The sequence below is a fragment of the Ammospiza caudacuta genome, chromosome 3 (assembly GCF_027887145.1).
Source record: "Ammospiza caudacuta isolate bAmmCau1 chromosome 3, bAmmCau1.pri, whole genome shotgun sequence".
Classification (NCBI taxonomy): Eukaryota; Metazoa; Chordata; class Aves; order Passeriformes; family Passerellidae; genus Ammospiza; species Ammospiza caudacuta.
This window is the reverse complement of record NC_080595.1, coordinates 5,654,933-5,674,377: the sequence shown is the minus strand read 5'-3', so window position 1 is coordinate 5,674,377 and position 19,445 is coordinate 5,654,933. Positions and strand designations below refer to the sequence as shown.

The 19,445-nt window shown below is 43.7% G+C and overlaps 1 protein-coding gene across 3 annotated transcripts in view; it reads right to left on the bottom strand.

Annotated features, from left to right (window-relative positions):
• Positions 1-484: 484 nt before the first annotated feature.
• The window catches only part of RIN2 (Ras and Rab interactor 2), a 61,099-nt gene continuing 42,138 nt past the window's right edge, over positions 485-19,445 (bottom strand). For all 3 annotated transcript variants that reach the window (XM_058802761.1, XM_058802762.1, XM_058802763.1), the window contains 5 exons: positions 17,558-18,700; positions 9,971-10,276; positions 6,944-7,075; positions 4,705-4,868; positions 485-1,837 (listed from right to left, as the gene is read on the bottom strand). In XM_058802761.1, coding sequence (XP_058658744.1) covers positions 1,520-1,837; positions 4,705-4,868; positions 6,944-7,075; positions 9,971-10,276; positions 17,558-18,700 — 2,063 coding nt within the window. In that variant the 3' untranslated portion in view covers positions 485-1,519. The remainder of the gene's footprint in view (positions 1,838-4,704; positions 4,869-6,943; positions 7,076-9,970; positions 10,277-17,557; positions 18,701-19,445) is intronic.

The following is a 19,445-nucleotide window of genomic DNA, read 5'->3' as shown; positions in this document are numbered from 1 at the left end:
CTTTCCATGAGTACATCTCCCCCAAAGGGATTCTGCTGCAACAAGAATGGGGGGAACCCCCAGAAGTTCCTCCCAGCCCTGCAGTCACAGGAGAGAGGCAGAAAGAGGGAGGGGAAGCAGAGACAACACAGGAAGAAAAGTAAGAATGAGGTGCAGAATGAAATTGAAAAAAAACAACCAAAATAACAACAACAAAACCTGGGATGAGCAGCATAACAGAAAGGGATTAAAAAAGAACAGGGAAAGGGAACAGAATACGAGGATCCAGTAGAGAAATAATGGCACATGGGAGCACCACAGAGCCACCAAGAATAAAAAAGGAATACAAGTAAGGCATAAACAAAAAAACAAAAAACAAAAACCAAAAAAAAGAAAAAAACCCAAAAACCAACAACAACAACAACAACAAAAAAAAAACCAAACAAAAAAAAACCCCGAAGAAACAAAACCCAAATCAAGAACACCCCCCCAAAAAACCCTCAAAATAAAAAAACAACCATCCAAAGAAAACCAGACTGGGATGGGCAGCATTACAGAGAGGGATTAAAAAAGAACAGGGACAGGGAATGGCTCACAAGTATCCAGTGGAAAGAATGGCATGGAAAGCACCACACAGAATAAAAGAGGAACATGAGTGAGGCATGGAGAAGGACAGAGGGTCAAACACACAGTGTGCTCAGAATGAATGTGATGAGACGCTCAGACATGTTTTGCACAGCACAATGAATAAAATGGTCTGATTTTCAGAAGACAACTGAGAACAGACAGCAAAACTGCCTCAAGGATAGAGAGGTTTCCTAAGAATTCTCCTGGAACAGGTGAAGAAGAGAAACCACACAGACTATCAATGCAAGACTCTAAAACCAGCAAGAGATTTATTCTTGTGTATTAAATGTTAAAAATCACATGCATAATTATAGAATATTTTAGTTAAAAAAATATTTCAAAAACCAACCCTGACAGTTTACCTGCAACTGCTATAAAATATCTATTTTATATATATATATATATATATATATATATAAACATGACAATTTTCTGTAATCAAAAAAATTAGACAAGGATGCAACCATCCAGGTAATGCTGAGTGAACTGATGCCCTGCATCGGACAGTCTTGTCAAACTCCTGCTGGCAGAACTGAGCTCACCCCAGCCCATGGACGCACTCGGATTCAAATGCAAGTGACAGCTGGGGAAACAAGGAGTGGAAGAAAATCATATTTTGCACACTACAGCCAAGACCTGTGAAAGGCCACAGTAGAATATGCTGCAAAAGAGCCCATGGTACAGGAAATGCAGGCTCATGGGCTGTCTCCTCAAGACATGCTGGTGGAATATTCTGCATAGCTGGCCACGTGCACAGTGCCCCTGGGTCCTGTAAGCGACATCAGAACTGTCAGCACGTGTTTCACCAGGCACTTTAGGTTTAAGGCACGTTTTAGCTCCTAAGGAAGGCAGCCAACAAAGATGTTTGTAACAATTACCAAGGAACAGATATAAAAAGGGCAGGTTGCTGGTTCTAAGCAGCCGAGTCGTGGCTGTTCTGAAGAATGGCCCCATATGGGTCGCTGTTAAGGCGCTTGTAGACAAAGTGAAAAACCTGGGGCAGAGGACGGCTGTGCAACTCTGCCTTGATTTTCTGAGGGTAGGTATCCTCTGTCAGTTGTTGCCAGGTGTCATCAATAAAAAGAAACAGCCTGTATTCTTCTGGATTTGCCACTTTAAACTTCTCAGCACAAAGCTGACAGACATCTTCGGTAGTGATGTAAGGCCTTACTAGCAAAGTCTTTCCTGTACAGCCGCTGGTAACCTCCTGGAATGCAACACGAAGGTAGTTCTGTGAACAAGAAAGCAGACATCAAGAAGTCAAAAAAGTCCTTGGCCTCTGAAAAATGAAAAGTCAGCAACAAAAAGCAAGCCTCTCCCTGCTCCAGCTGTGAAACACACTCTGGTGATTCCTTATGGCCATCCCGTGAGCTGCAGCCTGGTGTCCAAGCCTGGCCAAACCCTGCTTCACAGAACAGCTTTACAGGGATTCAGAAAGAAAATTTACTCTGCACCATTCAAGTAAATGCACCTGATCTTGAGGCAAAAGCTGGATGTCCTCCTGTAGAAACTGACACATGCCCACAGATACATTCTAAACAGGCCCCACAGGGAAATGCAGTTTCATCTGCTTCCTGTTTGTTTGCGTCTTGGGGTGATTTTATGGTAATACTGTATTCCCCCATGGTCTGCTTTATGCCCAGAAATGAGTCCTGGAGCTTCAGGCTGGGTCCAGGGGAGGGCTGTGAGCTGGGGGAGCTCTGGCACGGGTGTTCAGGCACTCGCTCCCCATGTGCTTGGCTTTGTGGTGTGGAGGGACTCACATTTCTGCTTTGGGCTACCTTGGTTTTATTAGCTGAGGCAAGAGGTTTTCCTGGGACTGCAACAGCAATCCTCCAGTGACTTCTGTGGCTTCCTCTGGAACTGCTTGGCTCAGCTTTGGTCTGATAACCAGACCACTGGTGAGAGCTGGATGCTGCATCCCCACTCTGCACCTTGGGGAAGGCCAGGCCAGCTAAAGAAGGAGCTCTAAATCCACCCCCAGCGAGGAGCTTCAATTCCTGACAGTTATTAATTTTCTCCCTGCCTGCCCTGTGGGAACTTTGTTTGTGAAATAAATTGTTTTTGTCACTTTCATCCAAGAAATTCCTTTCCTATTGATGGCAAGGGAGTGCCGAAACCCATTTTCTTTAGAGAAAATGTTAATTCCAGAGTGTTTTCTCCTATAATTGTCTCTAAACCAGAGACAGTTTTAAAAGAAAAAAAATAGCTGGAATTAAAGACTAAAGTGCAGTAAGATTGAAGGAAAAAATTAAAGGGAGAAAGAGTTGTTTATTGACTGGGCTGGCGCCCATGGTTTGTATGCTGAATAAATTAAGTGTGCAAAATCCCATTGGTAGAGGTTTACCTCCCACAGAAATTAGCTGTTGAAAGGTAAAACTGAAAAGAATCTTCCAATGACTTAAGTTCCAAAGAGCACTCTTGTCTAATCAAGTATTTCTTGATACCACAAAGACTGGACACTAAAGCTCTGCAATAGATTTTAAAAATTGGGACTGAACCTGACTGAACAGAACTATGTCAGTTTTTTTACCTGAAGAACTTGTAGAAAAAACCCAGCCCTAAATATGGCAAAACACACCAGATTTAATTTTTAATTAAGCTACCACATATGCTTTGAAAAGCACGAGTTTTTAGATGGACAGGATTGCTGGAAAGAAAAGGAAAGGCTGAAGTTTTTTTTATAGATGCCCAGAAAGCTGTATTTCATCATCATCAAAGCACTGGGATTTTTGCTTTTCTTTCCATTTAGGGAAGGTGGAAAAACAGCCTCCAGAGCCCAAGAGCCAGCAAGGCTGTGAGACTGCAGCACAGAAATGCCATGACCACACCCTGATTCCCCAGGAGGAGGATGACTGGAGCTGCAGATATGTTCCATGCTGGTTGTTGGCCAGGTGCTCCATTTCAGGACTGCAAGACTCAGAGAGAGAAGAGAGAAAATTGCTATTCTGAGCAGACAACAAAACACTTGCATTTGTGCCAAGCACATCCTGAGGGTGGTGGGATCCACTAATTCCAGGCTCTCTTTTGAAAGAGACAACAGCAGGAGAAGCACTGGACACAGTCAGAGCCAGCTCCTCCCTGCCCCCTGCATCTTCCTGCATCAAAGTGAACCCTGAGCCTGGACCAAGTTCATCTGCAGAGAAAGAGAAGATGGAACTTCCCACAAAATCCTGCAGAAAGAATCTTCTGTCATTTCCTCACCAAGCAGAAATAAAGGTGCTGGATGCTCCTATGGGAAGTGCAGAGTTTTGGCAGAAAGAACAAAGACTCCAGCTGCTGGAATCTGACACCTAAGTACAGGTGAGGAGAACAGAACGTGGATCCCAGGGAGATGGACAGGCTCTGGGCACTGGAATTGCTTGTAATGGCTTCTCCTCTTCCTAACTGCAGACAGCTGAACTCCCAGGAGCAAATCCTCTCTTCCCAATTCCAACTCCCTCCCCTCCTTCAGCTCACAAACTGCTGCACCTTAACAGTCAGTCCAAAGCAGATGGAAGAGATGCAGGCCTGGGCTCAGAGGATGGAGTGATAACCACTGCTTTGTTATTCTCCAGGTGAAGGTACTGCCCTGCTCTGGAAGAGCAGTACAAAATACAGGGGACAAAAAAAAAAAAAAGACAAAAAAGAAAAAATGTGAGGACATCCATAGCACAGAACTCTGCTGCCTGCTTAAACTTCAAAACTGCTGGGGAACATTTCTCCCACCTCTCCTCTCTGCTACCTGCTTTAGCCACCACTGGCTGCTGGGCAGCTGGGCTGATTTATACCCCTGGAAATCTGGATTTGATCTTCTGAACAATAAAGTGTGCAAAAAAGCTGAATCTAAGATACAATGCAGTTTGTCCTTGCTTCACATGACTTAAAAAGGAAGGTAAGAAAGCTCTATTATTTAGTGTTTTCTTCAGACCATCATAATGAAACAATTTGATAAAAAGTGAGTGCCAAGACTTCAAAGAGGCAAATTTGCCATCTGTAATCTCAGCACTGTTTCACTCCACTTGTGGCACCAAGGAAATTTGCTACAAATGATACCTCTCAAATGGGTATTTCCAGCAACACAATCATCCCATTTTCTATTTCAGCCCGAAGCTCTACCTGAAAATCATCAACTGAAGGTATTGTCCTGTTTGTTGTCCTCCTCTTGTGCCACTGCCGGAGCGTGTCCCTGGCCTCTGAGCTGAGCAGCTGGGCAGCTTGTTCCTCCTGGAAGTTCTTGATCAGTGAAAGTGCTCCATAAGCACTGGTCAAGTAATAGCCCCCTGTGAAGGACAGCAAGGGAAGAACTTCTCAGAGTGGTCACAGTCACAAGTGCAGGCAGTTTTCTTTGAGATATATATATTTCTTTGAGGTATATATACATACACACAGAGAGGCACCCACCCACACATGTAGATATCAAAGTTGCCACAATGTTTACACACAAAAGGAAAACTCTCCCTGGCCTGCACAACACTGGAGGGTGTGTTCTCAGCTGCTCAGAGACATGCAGGGGTTGCATGTGCTCCATATTGCACAGTGGAACCTTGGGTCCATTCCTGCTGAAAAACCATTTCCTTAAATGACTGATAATAGAATAAAATCTTTTAAAACTCCTCTCAGTTGCCCCATCTCTGTAAAAGCCAGGAAAACCAACAACTCTTGTAACTCCTTTACGCCTGAATATTTACTCCTCCAACCTTGGAACACCAGCTTTATTCTAAACAATTTTCTAACAGTGTTTTGGTTTCTTACCAGGCTTCAGAGGGGGATGAAATAAACATGGCTGTTGAAACAAAGTAAAAAACAATCTAACCCTGTTCATCAACTTCAAAGCAACCACTCTCAGTGGCAATAAAGCAACAACTGAGTGTGAGACTTGTACTCTGGAATCATCCCAAAGAGTTGCCTTTATTTTTAAAACAACAGCTTCCTAGCATTCCCCGGAATGTCCAGCTAATTCAGGAGATGGTGTGTACAGTCCTGCACACTCCCCATTTATTACATGAGTAGAGAACAAATTAAAGCCACAACAGAGTTGCCAATGGACAAAAGAAGCTGTGGATCACAAAGTAAAAGAGTCTCAACAGGAGGCAACAGTCTGCAGCAACCAGGAGAAACAAAAGACAAGCTGTCTTTTCTTTCTAAAGTCAACTATTTGGGTGGGAGTGCTCAGTCTATTCAGAGGCATTCAGAGATGCATGGGATGCCCACAGTAGTATTTTCTGTATTACTGACAGCATTCCCTCTCAGCCTTTAGCTCTGCAACAAGATGAACACATAAAATTCATGCAAGACCCATTAGACAAACTGGACAATATAGTAGAAATGCCCAACCCCAAAGCCCTACACAATTTTTTCTGCACAGCAGAGCTGAGCTAGTGCCAATGACAGGCCCAACCAACAGAGATACTTCCGTTGCTGCATTCAAAACAACAAGACTTAATATTCCAATAAACCTTTCTGCTTTTCAAGCATGATAATGATCTCCAGCTTCACATCTCAAGTATTTTCCATGCTAAGACTCCTAACAATCCACTCAAGGATGCTCTGTACACCAAGCAAGAAACAGACTAGTGCCAAATTGAGGGAATTATGGCATGAATTCTCCCAGGCATAACAGCATGCAAGAGGGTACATGAAAAGCAATTTCAGAAAGCCAGGATACAGCAGGAACAGAAAACACACATATATACCCAAACACACAGTTAAGATTGGCTGGAAAAGCCTTCAAACCTCCTCATAAACCTTTTAGATTCTGGGGCCTACCAGAGCCTTGCAGAAAACTTCTTTATTAAAAATACTGCCATGGGAACAGCAGAGGCAGATTTCCTTGCCTCCAGCAGACTTTAGCCCTCATTCAAGAAATCCCTCAGGAAACATACTGCTAGAGCTCATAAAAACACTTTGTGAGAAGCAAATGCTGGGAAGATGCAAAGTTCATTAAAAAGGGGCAATATCCTCAAAAGCACTTCTGCAAAGGTGCAAGGAAGTCCCCAGAGGTCATCACAAAGCACATAACCCAAGTCTTATTATGTGCCTCACAATTTGCTGAGTGCTGCTGCCCCATAAATCCCCTCAGGAAATTTTCAGGCACAAAAGGCTCAGGCCTTTGGGCACCTGCACACGTGTTTGCCTGCTGAGTCAAAACTGATTGGAAACAATGTATTTGCTCACAAAGCATCACACAGCAGCAGATTTTCCAGCCACTCCAGCTTGTACTCTGCAAGCTGCCCAGCAGTGGAAATGATGATGACATTCTCTTGTTACACTGTCATTAGGTCTCCCCTTAATAGGATTCCTGCTCAAACAGAACTCAACTAGTCTTTCAGGCAGTTCTATAAAAATAAATAATTACCTTCTCCATGCAGCAAGGATGGATCCAACAGCTCCATCATGTACTCGATTTCGGTATCCAGCTCCAGCATATCACACTGGGCTAGCACATATGTCAACACAGGCAAGAAGTCATCAGCTCCATACAGCCTCCCTGGGTGGAAGGGAACACAGGCAGTGAGAGACAAACCACATTTTTTTACCAGTTCCCATGTCTGAAAGGAAAACACTCTTTTGTGCCTTCTCTACTCCAGAACCTCCTAAAGTCACCAATGTGCAGCAAAGAGAACATCACCTGGCACTCACTGAACAGGAGACAAGCTCAATCCTGTCCTTCAAACAAGCACAAAGCTCATGATGCACACCTTGAGGCATGCAAGGGAGATTTAGAGACTGGGCTCACCCTGGCAGCAGCTCAGCTGGTGAAGTGCTGAACAGGCTGCCATGCCAGTCTGGCCTGACCTTCACCTGCCCTGCTACCATTGCCTAAGAGGTGATGAATAGGCATTTTCTTTATACATCCAGGGATTGCATCCACTTTCTGGAAGCATCCAGACACAAACACCAGTCTCTGAGTATGAATCCTACAGCAGAGAAGCCTGAATATAAAAGTCTATAGATTTCACAAGAAAACTCAACTCGTTTCCTTGACAGACCATTGTAAAAAACACCAGAGAGGTGTTCTACAAACACCAGGTGCTGCACCTGAAGGGAGCCTACAGGAAAGATGGGGAGTGACTGAAGGGCCTGGAGTGACAATAATCCACAGACTGTGCTGTACCTAAGCCAGTCTGTGCTGCTGGCACTTTCCCTGCATTCTGACTTTCTGTTCAGAAATCCCAATGTGGCCAAATCTCTGGGTCAGGCAGAATGGTGCTCACTGCAGGATGGATGTGAGGGTCGCTCAGAACTGCCCAGAGCAGGAGCCAGCTCACAGCTCTGGTGAAACTCAAGTAACACCAGCTGAGGCACATGCTCCAGCTAGCACACTTACCTGGCTGGAAGGATAGATACCCAAACAGCTGCTGGCTCAATGCCATGTTTAACAAACTTCACATGACAAAATAAGACAGCCCAATGAGCACTTGCCACACCTCAGCCCAAGTCTCCCAGTGCAGCACTTAACCAGCAGCAGCCTCTCAGTATTTTCCTTGTGCATGTTGGAAATACTTTACTCGATGCAATCACATCACAGTATGGAGAGATGAGTTCACAGAACTTCAGGCCAAGATCCCTATATCCATTTTTAAAATGCAGGATTTTGAAATGCAGTAATAAACTGGGCAGGAGCTCAGTCCTAAATCTTGTAAAAGCATCTGGGGGGCTTTAACAGCCATGAGCTTTCATCATTAATCTCCAATCTCCAAAGAAAGTAAGTGTCTTGATCTGCACCAGACCCAGCTGCACATGCAGTGCTTCCTTAGAAAGAAAACTGCTTTGCTACACCTTAGCTCATGACCTGTCATAGCAGTGTGCAAGAGAGAATGTCACAGTTGCACCCATAAATTCATGCCATCCAGCACAGCATCTTGGAGCACTGACTGCTCAGCAGGTCTTGACTGGACTGTAGTGCCATTTCAGTATTTAGGTTTCAAAGGTGCTTTTGGGTTCTTGCTACAGTGCAGAAATAGATGTCATTTCTGTTCCAAAAGCATGACAGAAAGTGTCCAAATGAGAACAGTCAGTGGCACAGCAAGCCAAAAATACTGGATTAGAGGCTGCTTTTCTCCACCCATTAAGACAAAACCATTGTAGTTGTCATATTGCAGACATGCTATTGAATTACAATAGCTAAATATACAGTGTTACCTCTATTACAATTTGCAGAAAAATACTCATTTAGAATCAATGTTAAATTCAAGGCTCACGGGACAGCCTTTCTGCCAGGCAACTTCAAAAGCCTACACTTAAGGAAAGCTGCTCTTTTTCAATTGTTTCACATCTGTAGGATGTGTAGGATCTGTAGGGCTCTCTGCCTGGAATGAGGTAAAACAAAGCCCTGTTTTGCAAAGTTATCAGTGGTGAACTAAGAAGTGGTGTCCTGCTGCTTTTGGTGTTGAATTACGCTAAACCCAGTCTGACTCATCAACCCCAAAGTTAAACAGCCTGACAGTGATGTGGCAGATAGAGTAAGGCATCCTCATCTAAAAACACAGAGGCTGACACAGCTGCCATGGAGATATCTGGCTGACAGTCAATCAGTTTGTACTCTAAAAGTCCAGTCCTGCTTTCAAACAGCAGGATCTTCTAATATTTCCCTTCTGGGAGTGTGTGTGGACACTCCTCCCTTGGGTGGGAACACCCCTGACAGCCACTCCTGGAGGAGCAAAAGAGATTTGGCCCCCCTGGTTAAGAAACATCAATCTCTACTCAGTAATTGTTTTGGGTCTTTTTGGTAGCTTTAATATAATTTCTTTATTCTAATTGTTTTGATATAGTGCATTATACTATACTAGATTATACTACTCTAGTATAATCTAGTATAGTATAATGCACTATATGAAAACAGTGTAGTTTTTACTTCTACACTGTGTAGTAGATAATTTAGATAAAGATATTTTTGTTCTAATAATTTATCATAATAAAGAATTTATTTTTATATGACTATATGTGGTTTGTCATCCTTAATCTTGTTAGGACCAAGTTGTACAAAGGTTCAATCCCACCTCTGTAATTCCTTGGATTTTAAACCATTGACAGTCTGGGCTAGGACTGAATCCAGCTGCACCCAGGCTCCTCTCTGAGGAGTTCAGAAATCATGAGGGTCCCTCCTGCACCATGGGAGGGCTTCTCTAATCAGCTTTGCCTGAAGCTCACACTCCACCCATGACAACAACTCTGCTTCAGACTGAGTTTTTAAGATCTGCAGACAGATAGTCCAGAGACAGCAGGTCAGAAGCAAAGAGCAAGAATTCCTCTCAAAAGGGCAAGGAGAAGCTGCAAGAGCTTCAGCAGCAGAGCTGTCTGCAGAATGAGCTGGGCTGATTCCTCTGAAAGACAACATCAGGTATGAGATATCAGTGAACCCGAGCCACCAGAAGCACCATACCTGAGTTATTCTCCATAACAGTGTAAATCAACTTGCAAACTCTCAGCAGCAGCATGACTTTCTTCTCAGGTGAATACATCTTCTGCATAGTCATGAACTTGACTTTAATCTTTTCAACGTCCACAAAGTCTGGTGTTGGGACAAACACACCCAGTTCCTGAGGATTCCTCTGCCTCACCAGCTGCAGGTTTTCCTTCAGTTGTTTCCAGGAACCATCTGTGGTATGAAACTCTTTCAACATCGCTTCAATGTGACCCTTCAGAGGCTTCAGAATGCACTTATGCATGGCCTTCTCCAGCACAACATCTGCAACAGGAAAACACAAATCCAGCTGACTTCCCCCTCTAAAGCAGAGCCAGCATTAACACAACCATTCCCTGAAGAGACCCTGTCGAGCAAAACTTACTTTCTAAGGCCCATTTATTACACAAGCTGAGTTTCCAGATGTTTGTTAACATGAAAACAGGAGGCAGAGCAGAATCTGTATTGAATTGTCATTTCTGGCAATGTGGTAAAATAAAAAAACCCACACCCACACAGACAGAATACAGATAGTTAAAAACAAAAACAAGCTGTGGGTCTATTAAAGTTTTTCTTTTGTGGCTTGGAAGTCTGCAAGTTTTATTTTACTTTAAGTTTAGACTTTAAGTTTAACTCCCAAACTTAACGTGAAACACAGTCAAAATCATAATTTTTATCTCTTTTGGCATTAAAGCCTGTTCTTTTTGCATAGTTTCCATTGGAAACTATAACTCAACAAAGATTTCCTAAAACTTGGCACAACTTTGTCAGGATCTTTATGAAGCTGGGCAGATTACAGGCTTTAAACTATAAATGAAAACCAAACTGTGTTTTTCCAGCTTCAGATTTCATCACACAAGCTTATATACAGCTTTGTCATCAAGTTTGAAGTTCTTTGGCAATTGTATGCACATAGCACAGTAACTGCTAACTTCAGGACTTATTTTTAATTCTTGTTCTACTCCAGTTTTTCTGTAACCCTCATTCTCCATTTTCATAGTATGGACTGTGTCAACAGAGAAAGCTCTTTGCTCAACACTTCTGCTTTAAAAGCTAATTTCCTTTCTCAGCATCCTTATGGCAAGACAGGTAACATTAGTTCTTAAGTTGTTTGTGCCATGGTGGGGAATGTTCCTGTGCCATCAGAGTGGGGCAGTTCCAGAGCCTGGAGCAGGCAGATGGACCAGAGGAGCACAAGGACAGAGAGCACACAGAGGAGAGGCTGTGTCACTGCCAGGTCACAAATTAGCAGTGGACATTCTTGTGAGTAACAGTGACTCATTACAGCTTCATTAAACCTCATGCCCATCCCAGGTTCTTTGCCTGTACTTCTGTGGGTTTTTTTAGACTACAGTCTCTTTCTTTTCTCCCTACTCTCCCTCCCTTTTGTTTTGTTGTTTTTTTAATCACGTACTATTTCTAAGGCTTGGTATTTACACAGACACACACACGCTCTCCAACAAGCATTATTCTGCTTTCTTGCTTTTTTCTTTCATTTATCATATTCTTCTGTCCAGCCCTTTTTCCTTTTGGGTCTCCATCCCTCTCTTTCCCATACAAACACCCTTCACACACACATTTCTCATCCTATGGTGCCCTGACTTCATATGTAGCATTTTTTCTGTGTTTGTCAGTAAAAGCACTAGAAAAAGCATGATCAGTCTGAGACAGGTTCTTGGTGGCTTCTCACACAGCAGCCAGGGCTGGATCCAGCTTCCCACCAGACCAGAGCCATCAATTAGCAACCTTAGCAAGTGGCAACACTTCAAATGACTGATCCTTACCTATTGTACTTTGGTAGAGCCACACAATCAGCACCAAACCAGCCAGGTAAACAGAAGCATCATTCTTCTGCACAGAGACAGAAACTGCCTCTCCCTGCCATCAAAACAATCCTCAGGGCTCACGGGGCACAAACAATTGCAGAAACAATTTTCCACCAAGAAAAACCCATGAGTCTCACCCACAGGTACATTGGCTAGCTAAATTTCTATTCTAGAGTATACTAATAATTCCTTGCTATCTTCACTGATGACTATTTTTTTGGCAACTCAGCTTACTTTATTTCTACAACCTGATTTTTTTCAAATAGGAAAAACAACTGCTTTGCTTGTAAGGAGAACATGTCTGCACTGTGCATTCCAAGCACCTGGGATTGTTTATTAAAGCACTTGGTGCTGCTAAACATCATGCAAAGTGAGAGAGCTCTGTCCCCATGAAAGCTGAACTCTTCCACTGGAAGTTTTTTAGGTGAATATTGAGCACAAACCATCCTTCATCTCAATAAAGAGGGGTCATCACAAAACATCTGTTCACAGGAGCCTCTGGAAACTCAGTGTGTTTCTGGATGTGACTGATGCTGTACAGGAACAGGAGGCAGAAGCAGGGCTTGCCCAGATCCCACAGGAACTGGATGCTGCTGGGAGACAAAATTCCTCCCCAGAGCTGCAGTCCTTGGCTGTGCTCCTTGGATGCTCAGGGTTTCTGCCCTCAACCCTTCCAAAGGCAGTGCCACTTCCACAGATGAACCATGCAGATTTTTACAGCTGTGCAAGATGGCAAGGAGGTTTCTTTCACATTTGCTATTTTGTCACAAGATCCAAAATCTGTAATCCAATTTCCAGTGCCTGGAAATTGCTTTGAAATTTACTCCATCACATTTCCACAGCTTCCATGGAAACTTGAAATAATTCTGAAGCAGCACAGAGGAAGGGATCATGTAACTCACGGCTGTGCTCAAAGCTCCACACAGGCACAACAAAACAAAGAAAAAGCCATAACAAACAAAAATCCTTCAAACCACACACAAAAACCCCTCAAAACAACACCCAACCTTTTCTTCTCCTTTATAAATTCTTGGCACACGTGAGAACCACTGAGTTCTGCCCTCAAATGAAAAAGTGGCAAAATCAAACAAGCTGGTGAGGCTAACAGCAACAAGATTGAGAAGGGCTGTTTTTTTAATGGTCAACAATAATACCCATATGTATCCTAACAAATACAAAGCTTGCAAAAAAAATTATATTATTATTAAAGTCTGGTAGGACAGCACTTCTTGTGATTTGAATCTTAGAACAATATTCAGTGTCATGGCACCTGTGAGCATTTTTGGGGCCAGACCACCCAGCCACCATCCATTCCTTTTCTTCAGCACCGTTGCTTCTGGCTGCTTTCACAGAAAGGTGTTTTGGGGTTAGATCCCACAAACCAATTTTCAGCCAGCAACAATTTTCACTCTTTAACTTCTAATGGCCACAAAAAAGTATATGAAGGTTTCCCAAGCAAATAATTTTCTAAGTTGTGAATTGAGGACTTATTTTTTACCTTAACATCTCTGTATATTTTTAAGATCCAAATCAGCAAAAAAACTTGTTTATTTCAGATGCATGTTTTCAAATATCCTCCCAGGATGCTTACAACTCCAAAACCAAAACAGATAATTTGTTTTCAACTGAATATAATATCAGCTGAACACTGTGTATCGTTCCTGAAATGCTTATAATTAGCCTGTAGCCTCAAAATGGGAACTGGAAGTGCTTTGATAAATGAATTGTAAAGGCCAGCCAGCTAGTTTCGTTGCAACTTGTGGAAACACATCTGTATCCTGTGCTGACATGCTATTTTTGTTTTGCTGCCAACCACACAAAGTCTGCATCTAGACAAGACAACACATTAGTCATTGCCAGTGTCCTTACACAGCCTCCTTACAGCCCTCACTTCCTCAAACTCTAGGCACGCTCTCACCTTTTCTGTTTTCCTCCTACCTACCAACACTTGCTGCTCCACTGACATGACTGCCACATTCCAGTCCCCCAATTTACACTCAAGCCCTGTTCACCATGGCCAAACCATTGACCAGGGCAATCAGAGTCAGCAGCAGACTGAGTGAGCCTGAGAGCCACCACAAAAAGGCCCAGTCCTGCACAGGTCACACTGCCTGGGAGCTGAAAGCACAAAGTTCCTTTGGAATACCACAGAGAGATGGCCAAGCATCCATTTCTTGGCGGGTGCAGACATGGCAATCTCCTCCACAGGACCAGGACTTGACAGCAAGACCTCACACAACTCACATTATATTCTTTGATAATCACACAACCCTGAAAACAGAAGTGGCTGATCTACAGGCAGTGGTGGCAGAGACCCAGCAACTAGGGATGAAAGGTAATCCTCCCCTCATCTGAACTACAGAAAAAACACACAAAAAATCACACTGTTATCTGTGCTAGGTGTGCTCTGCTTTAAGGAGCTCTGAGTTACTTAAAACTCATGTTGTAGCTGTGTGGTAAGCACATGTCTTCTCCTGAAGTAGCAGGAAAGAAAAGAAGCAGGGGAAAAGTCACAAAGGAAATCCAAGGGATGGTCAGAAACAGAACCTGGTCCCTGCCTCTGCTCAGTGCTTTCACCACTGCTTCCTGCTTGCCCTGTCCTGTCACTGCTGTGGTGAAAGGAGGGGCACTGAGGGACATGTTTGTGAGACTGAGCACAACATGAAAAGATGCAACAACGAAGGACAGGACACCAGGACAAAAGTACAAGCACCTAAAAAAGTAACACAGTGAAAAAAACAGCTGGCATGAGTTTCTCAAGCAGAAATAGTGACATACCATTCCAGCTCCTTTAGGAGGTAACTGGATTAGTAAAGAAGAGGGGATCTGGGGTGGGCTGCTGCTTAACCTTTTTAAGACCTAATTTAAGTTTAATTCTGTGCACCTTCCATATAAACAAACCAGGGAAATACTGTCTTGCTGTAATACCCATAAGCAGCATGCACTAACAGGTGCACAGAACACTGCACTGAGAGCCCAAGTATCCATGGCTGAGTGTCAAACAAGACAGACATTGGAGAAGGGGTACCATGGGGGTCTGTCCTGGGCTCCAGTTAATTTGTATGCCCAGCTCAGTCTGCCTGAAACTCCTCTGTACAGACCCAAGGACCTTAAATAAGGCATGGACTGCCAGTAAGGGACCAGCACATTCTCCCCAAGCTTCTTTAACACTCAGCATTTAAATATCCCTTACATATTAGAAATACCAAAACAAGTAATAGAAGGATGTGTTTAGGGACGTTCCCACGTGATCAGTTAGTACCTTACTGACAAGTGGTTTAAACCAGTATTTTCTTGGTTCAGGGCCAGATTTGGGCACTGAGACTGAAGTTGTTTAGATGTCAGATGTTAGATCCCACTTGGCAAAGTGACAGCATTCAACTTGACTCCATTCTGTTCAAAGCCAGGAAAAGATGAAAAGACAAAAACTCTCAAACATTTGCTGATCAAGCAGCTCTGGACTGTCAGGGTCTCCTCAGACCAGTCTTTATTCTGTGGATACAAACTGAGGTGTGGATGCCTTTTAAAAAAATTAATTACATTAATTCTTAAACAATAAAGAACCATGTGCCTTACTCTTGATTCTGTGCCAACACTGGGAGTCCCATTGCTTCAGGGAGGGCTAACAGCCTACAGTGCTAAGGTTGGGAGGCACCTGTCAGGACTAAAAACCCTGAAGGATATTCTCCCAGTGATTTTGCAGAAGCTTAACAATTTTCCCTATCTGGGAAGCTTAAAAGATCTGCTGCAGAAGTCTTTTGCTTGCTAGAGTCCATGATGCAGTTCTAGAAGAAAAGCCACATGATCAAAAAGATCATTATGGAGACATTGAATGAAGTTCCAAACACCGAGGGTTTCACCAAACCTGTGGGAGCTGTTGCAGCACCTACTGAAGTTCAGGAGACAAAAGAGGATTAAAGCAAGGGCTGAATGAGTCAGAAAGGAGGAGCATTATCCCAGAAGCACACATCCAGCACCAGGCTGACACGCTGGAGGAAAAAACTGCACCATGGAAGTGAGAACAGATGAGAGAGGATTAACAACCACTCACAAAGTTACAATTTGGGCTGCAATTCCATACTGAAATAGTCAAGGAAAACTGTGGACAACAGGCAGGACTCTACTTCATAAAAAGCTCTCCATAGGGATGACTGAATTTTGCTGTCACATAGTTATCTCCTTAGATCAGCAACATCTGATGCTCCTGATCCACTGCAGTTGTTTTCTGGCTCAAGCCAAAGGCAGTAGATGATTCAAAAGCAAGTTCTTTTTTTGTTTAAACCAGCCCACTTTATAAATTAATTGTGTTTAGTCACATGATCAAAACCAGACTTTCTGTCGCTGAAGAAAACCAGGGCAGTTTTAGTTGTTACACCTGACACCTTATGCTGCTCCGAAGTCTGAAACAGTTAATAGCAGACAACATTTTTTCCAGTCTTGGGAGACCCACAGTCCCATTAAACCACACCCTTGTGAATTGAAAACTACATAACAAACTAGGCTTTCACAAAATTACAACCAAACTCCATCTGTATTGCTTTGTCAAACATCCAGCACTCTACAGAAATGCAGGCAAAAATGCACCTCCATCCCCTGCTTAATTTGGTGCCTTTTCTTCCATGAAACACCCAACAGTCTATATTATTACAGTGAGAATATTACATGTCTTTGAGTCTGAATACTGGGGGTACTTTTCACATTTCTCTATTTTCCTTAGCAGCCCTTGTGACTTTTGCTTGACTTTGTGTAAATGAAGCTGAGGTTACATGAGAATACTTCATCTTGGTCAAGGACAGACAGAATGTCAATATAAAATTACCCTCAAGTCCCAGGGAAGGAGGTGTCTGCCAATTTTGCACTGAGCCAACTGTTGGGACACTGGGGTAGGGAGAAAAACAAACAAATTAGGACTGAAGTGAGCTCACAAGGAAAGTATTCTGCCCTGAGGCGTGTTTACCTCTTAAATGTGGCTTACAGGCTCTTTAACAAATACTGCTCAGACTCTGCAAGAGAGGCAGCGAGATTTATGCAGCAACAACGATTTCACTTTTTTGGATACACAAATCTCTCTCTCTTTTTAAAACATATAGCTCATCCATAACCACTCACAAACACATCTAACAGAGAAGTACAGAAAACTACAGAAAACAACAGCCCCTTCTGTCTCCTTCACATGTTTGTTTTCTAAAACTCTTACATATCTTTTTATTTAGTTTCAAGTGCAGGGATAGTACAGCTTTATTAAAAGTGACTAAGAATGTCTGGAGGAATCAGATTTATTTCAAAACTAAGTTGTCATAAAATGTCATTGGTTTTGAATAAATTTTAGTTCTACATTTACAGTCCATATGGTCAGATTTGGCAGTTTTAGACCAAACATTGAGAACTGTCAATCCAATTCAGAGAAAAACACATGTGTGCCAGCAAATAAAGGGTTCTCTATTGTCAACAGTAAAGCAGGTAAAAAAAGTAATAATCACAGATAAAAAAGTCCACATTGTACCTATTTTAAGGATAACTTCTTATGAACAACTTCATAGTGCAATCATTCCAAGCCGACAGAGTGATTTGGGGTTGGGAATGGAGGGAGAGGTTGTTTTAAGACTCAAATACTCAGTGTCTCAAGCTCTACTAGCCGAGTTAGCCCCACCTTTCTGAACTGGACAAAGACTATCACTTATTATAAACACAGATTCCACATTTTCACCTTCCCCCCAAAACACAGGACAGTGTTTCTTACCTATTTGGTCTTCAGGAATCAGTGATTCGATTGGGGGATCGAGTTCGGAGCTTTGGGACAAGTAGTTCTTGACTTGGGTCATGAACTGACGAATTGTTTGCAGCATGTCAGTGCTGGAAACATGGCACTCCTTGTTTTCTTGCAGAAAGCTGACATAGTCCTGCACTAAGCATCCAAAATAGGTACGTTTGTCCCGGGACAACTCTGCAATTTTCTTAATCATCCTCTTCTCGGGGGTCATGAAGGAACTGAAAACTCCACTGACTTTCCGTAGCTGAGATTTCACAATCTTGGGGAGAACGAACGAACTGCTTCTTTTCTTCTTGGGCTTCAGAGGGGGTGCCATGCTCTCCTGGTCACTCTCCCCCTCAAAGTCCTCCAGGCTGCTGTTGGTGTCCCCCTCATAGCCGAAGAGCGGCATGCTCCGATCGAAGTCCAGCGAGTCGGACGAGGAGGTGGAAATGCTCATGTCGCTCAGTCTCTGCCGGCCTCCATTCCACGGGATGTGTGACTCAGAGATGGCAGCCGGAGTCTTTTTGGGAGCCGCTGGAGCCGGCTGGGGCAGGGCTGGCGGGGATTCACGCGGAGGAGCAGCCGGGGCCGCCTCGGGCACGCAAGCGGAGGAGCGGGGCCGGAGCGCGGCCGCGCTCCTGGAGGCACCGTCTGCCTCGGAGCACAGCGCCTGCTTCTTCAGCCGAGGAGGCGGAATCGGGGTGGGCTTGTTCTGCAGCAAATCCGAGCCCCTCTCCTTCTTGTGGCTGAGTGTTTCTGGCATGCTCGCCTGCTTTATAGTCCTGGAAATCTGCGGGCTCGTCAGGGTGCTATTAATAGCAGGAGGTGGCGGCCGGGGCGGGGGGGAGCGAGCCCTCGCTGTGCCATTCACGTCTGGAGTTCTGGGGCTCTGCCTTTTCAGACTTCCACTGACATCCTGGCTGTGCACTTTTAAGAAGAGGGGATTAATGAAACACAGCGCTCCGTTGGTCTGGCTGCACTCCAGCTCCGAGGGCGTTCTGGTTCGTATAGAATGCACTCCATTTATAAGGCAGAGCTGGCGCGAGTCTTTGCGAGCACTGTCCAAAGGCACAGGCCTACAGGGAGGTGAAGGATCCGGGGGTTTGCTGTTAGCCAGGGAGCTCCAAAAGTCTGAAAATCATCATTGCATTAACGTAAGAATGCTAAACACCATGCAGATGGATTTCAGAACATTCAACTCAACAACACCAGTTTAAAATATTGAGAAATTTAGGCAAGATTTTATTAATTAAAAGGGGAAAAATATTCAAGTGAACTTCTTAAAGTACCACCAGACATAACTGTATGCTACATTACTGGGGCTGCTCTTACTCATTTATAAATACCATGACCAATGCATAGCTCCCAAACAGCCCACTAAGCTTAAAATTAAACTGAGAATCAAAGAAAGGAATGGAGACTGTAACAGAATACTTTTTACTGGCTTGAGACTGAAATGAACACAAACTTCTCACCAGCATCTCACTCAGGAGAAATAAAGCAAGATTCTCAGCTAGTATTAATAAGCTCACTTCATTAAAGACAATAATTAAGGTGATTTACACCAGATAAAGGCCACTTCCAGAAACTCTACAAGTACCTTGCTTCAGTTTCTTTTCACAGTGAACACAGAAACTACACGTGAAAAGGCAGCTCCCATTTTGCTGTGGTGGATGCACACATCACCTTCAGCAAGGCAGACCAAGCGTTCCAGTGTCTAATAAAGGTCCTGGCCTGCTGCCCTGCCTTTGCTGTGTGGTCAGTTTGCCTGAGAAAACAGACTGCAGTGACACATAAAGAGACCCACGTGCAGTTCCACACCAGTGGCATGGAAAACCTATGCTACACCAGCAAATTGCAGCTGCAGCCTCTGCAC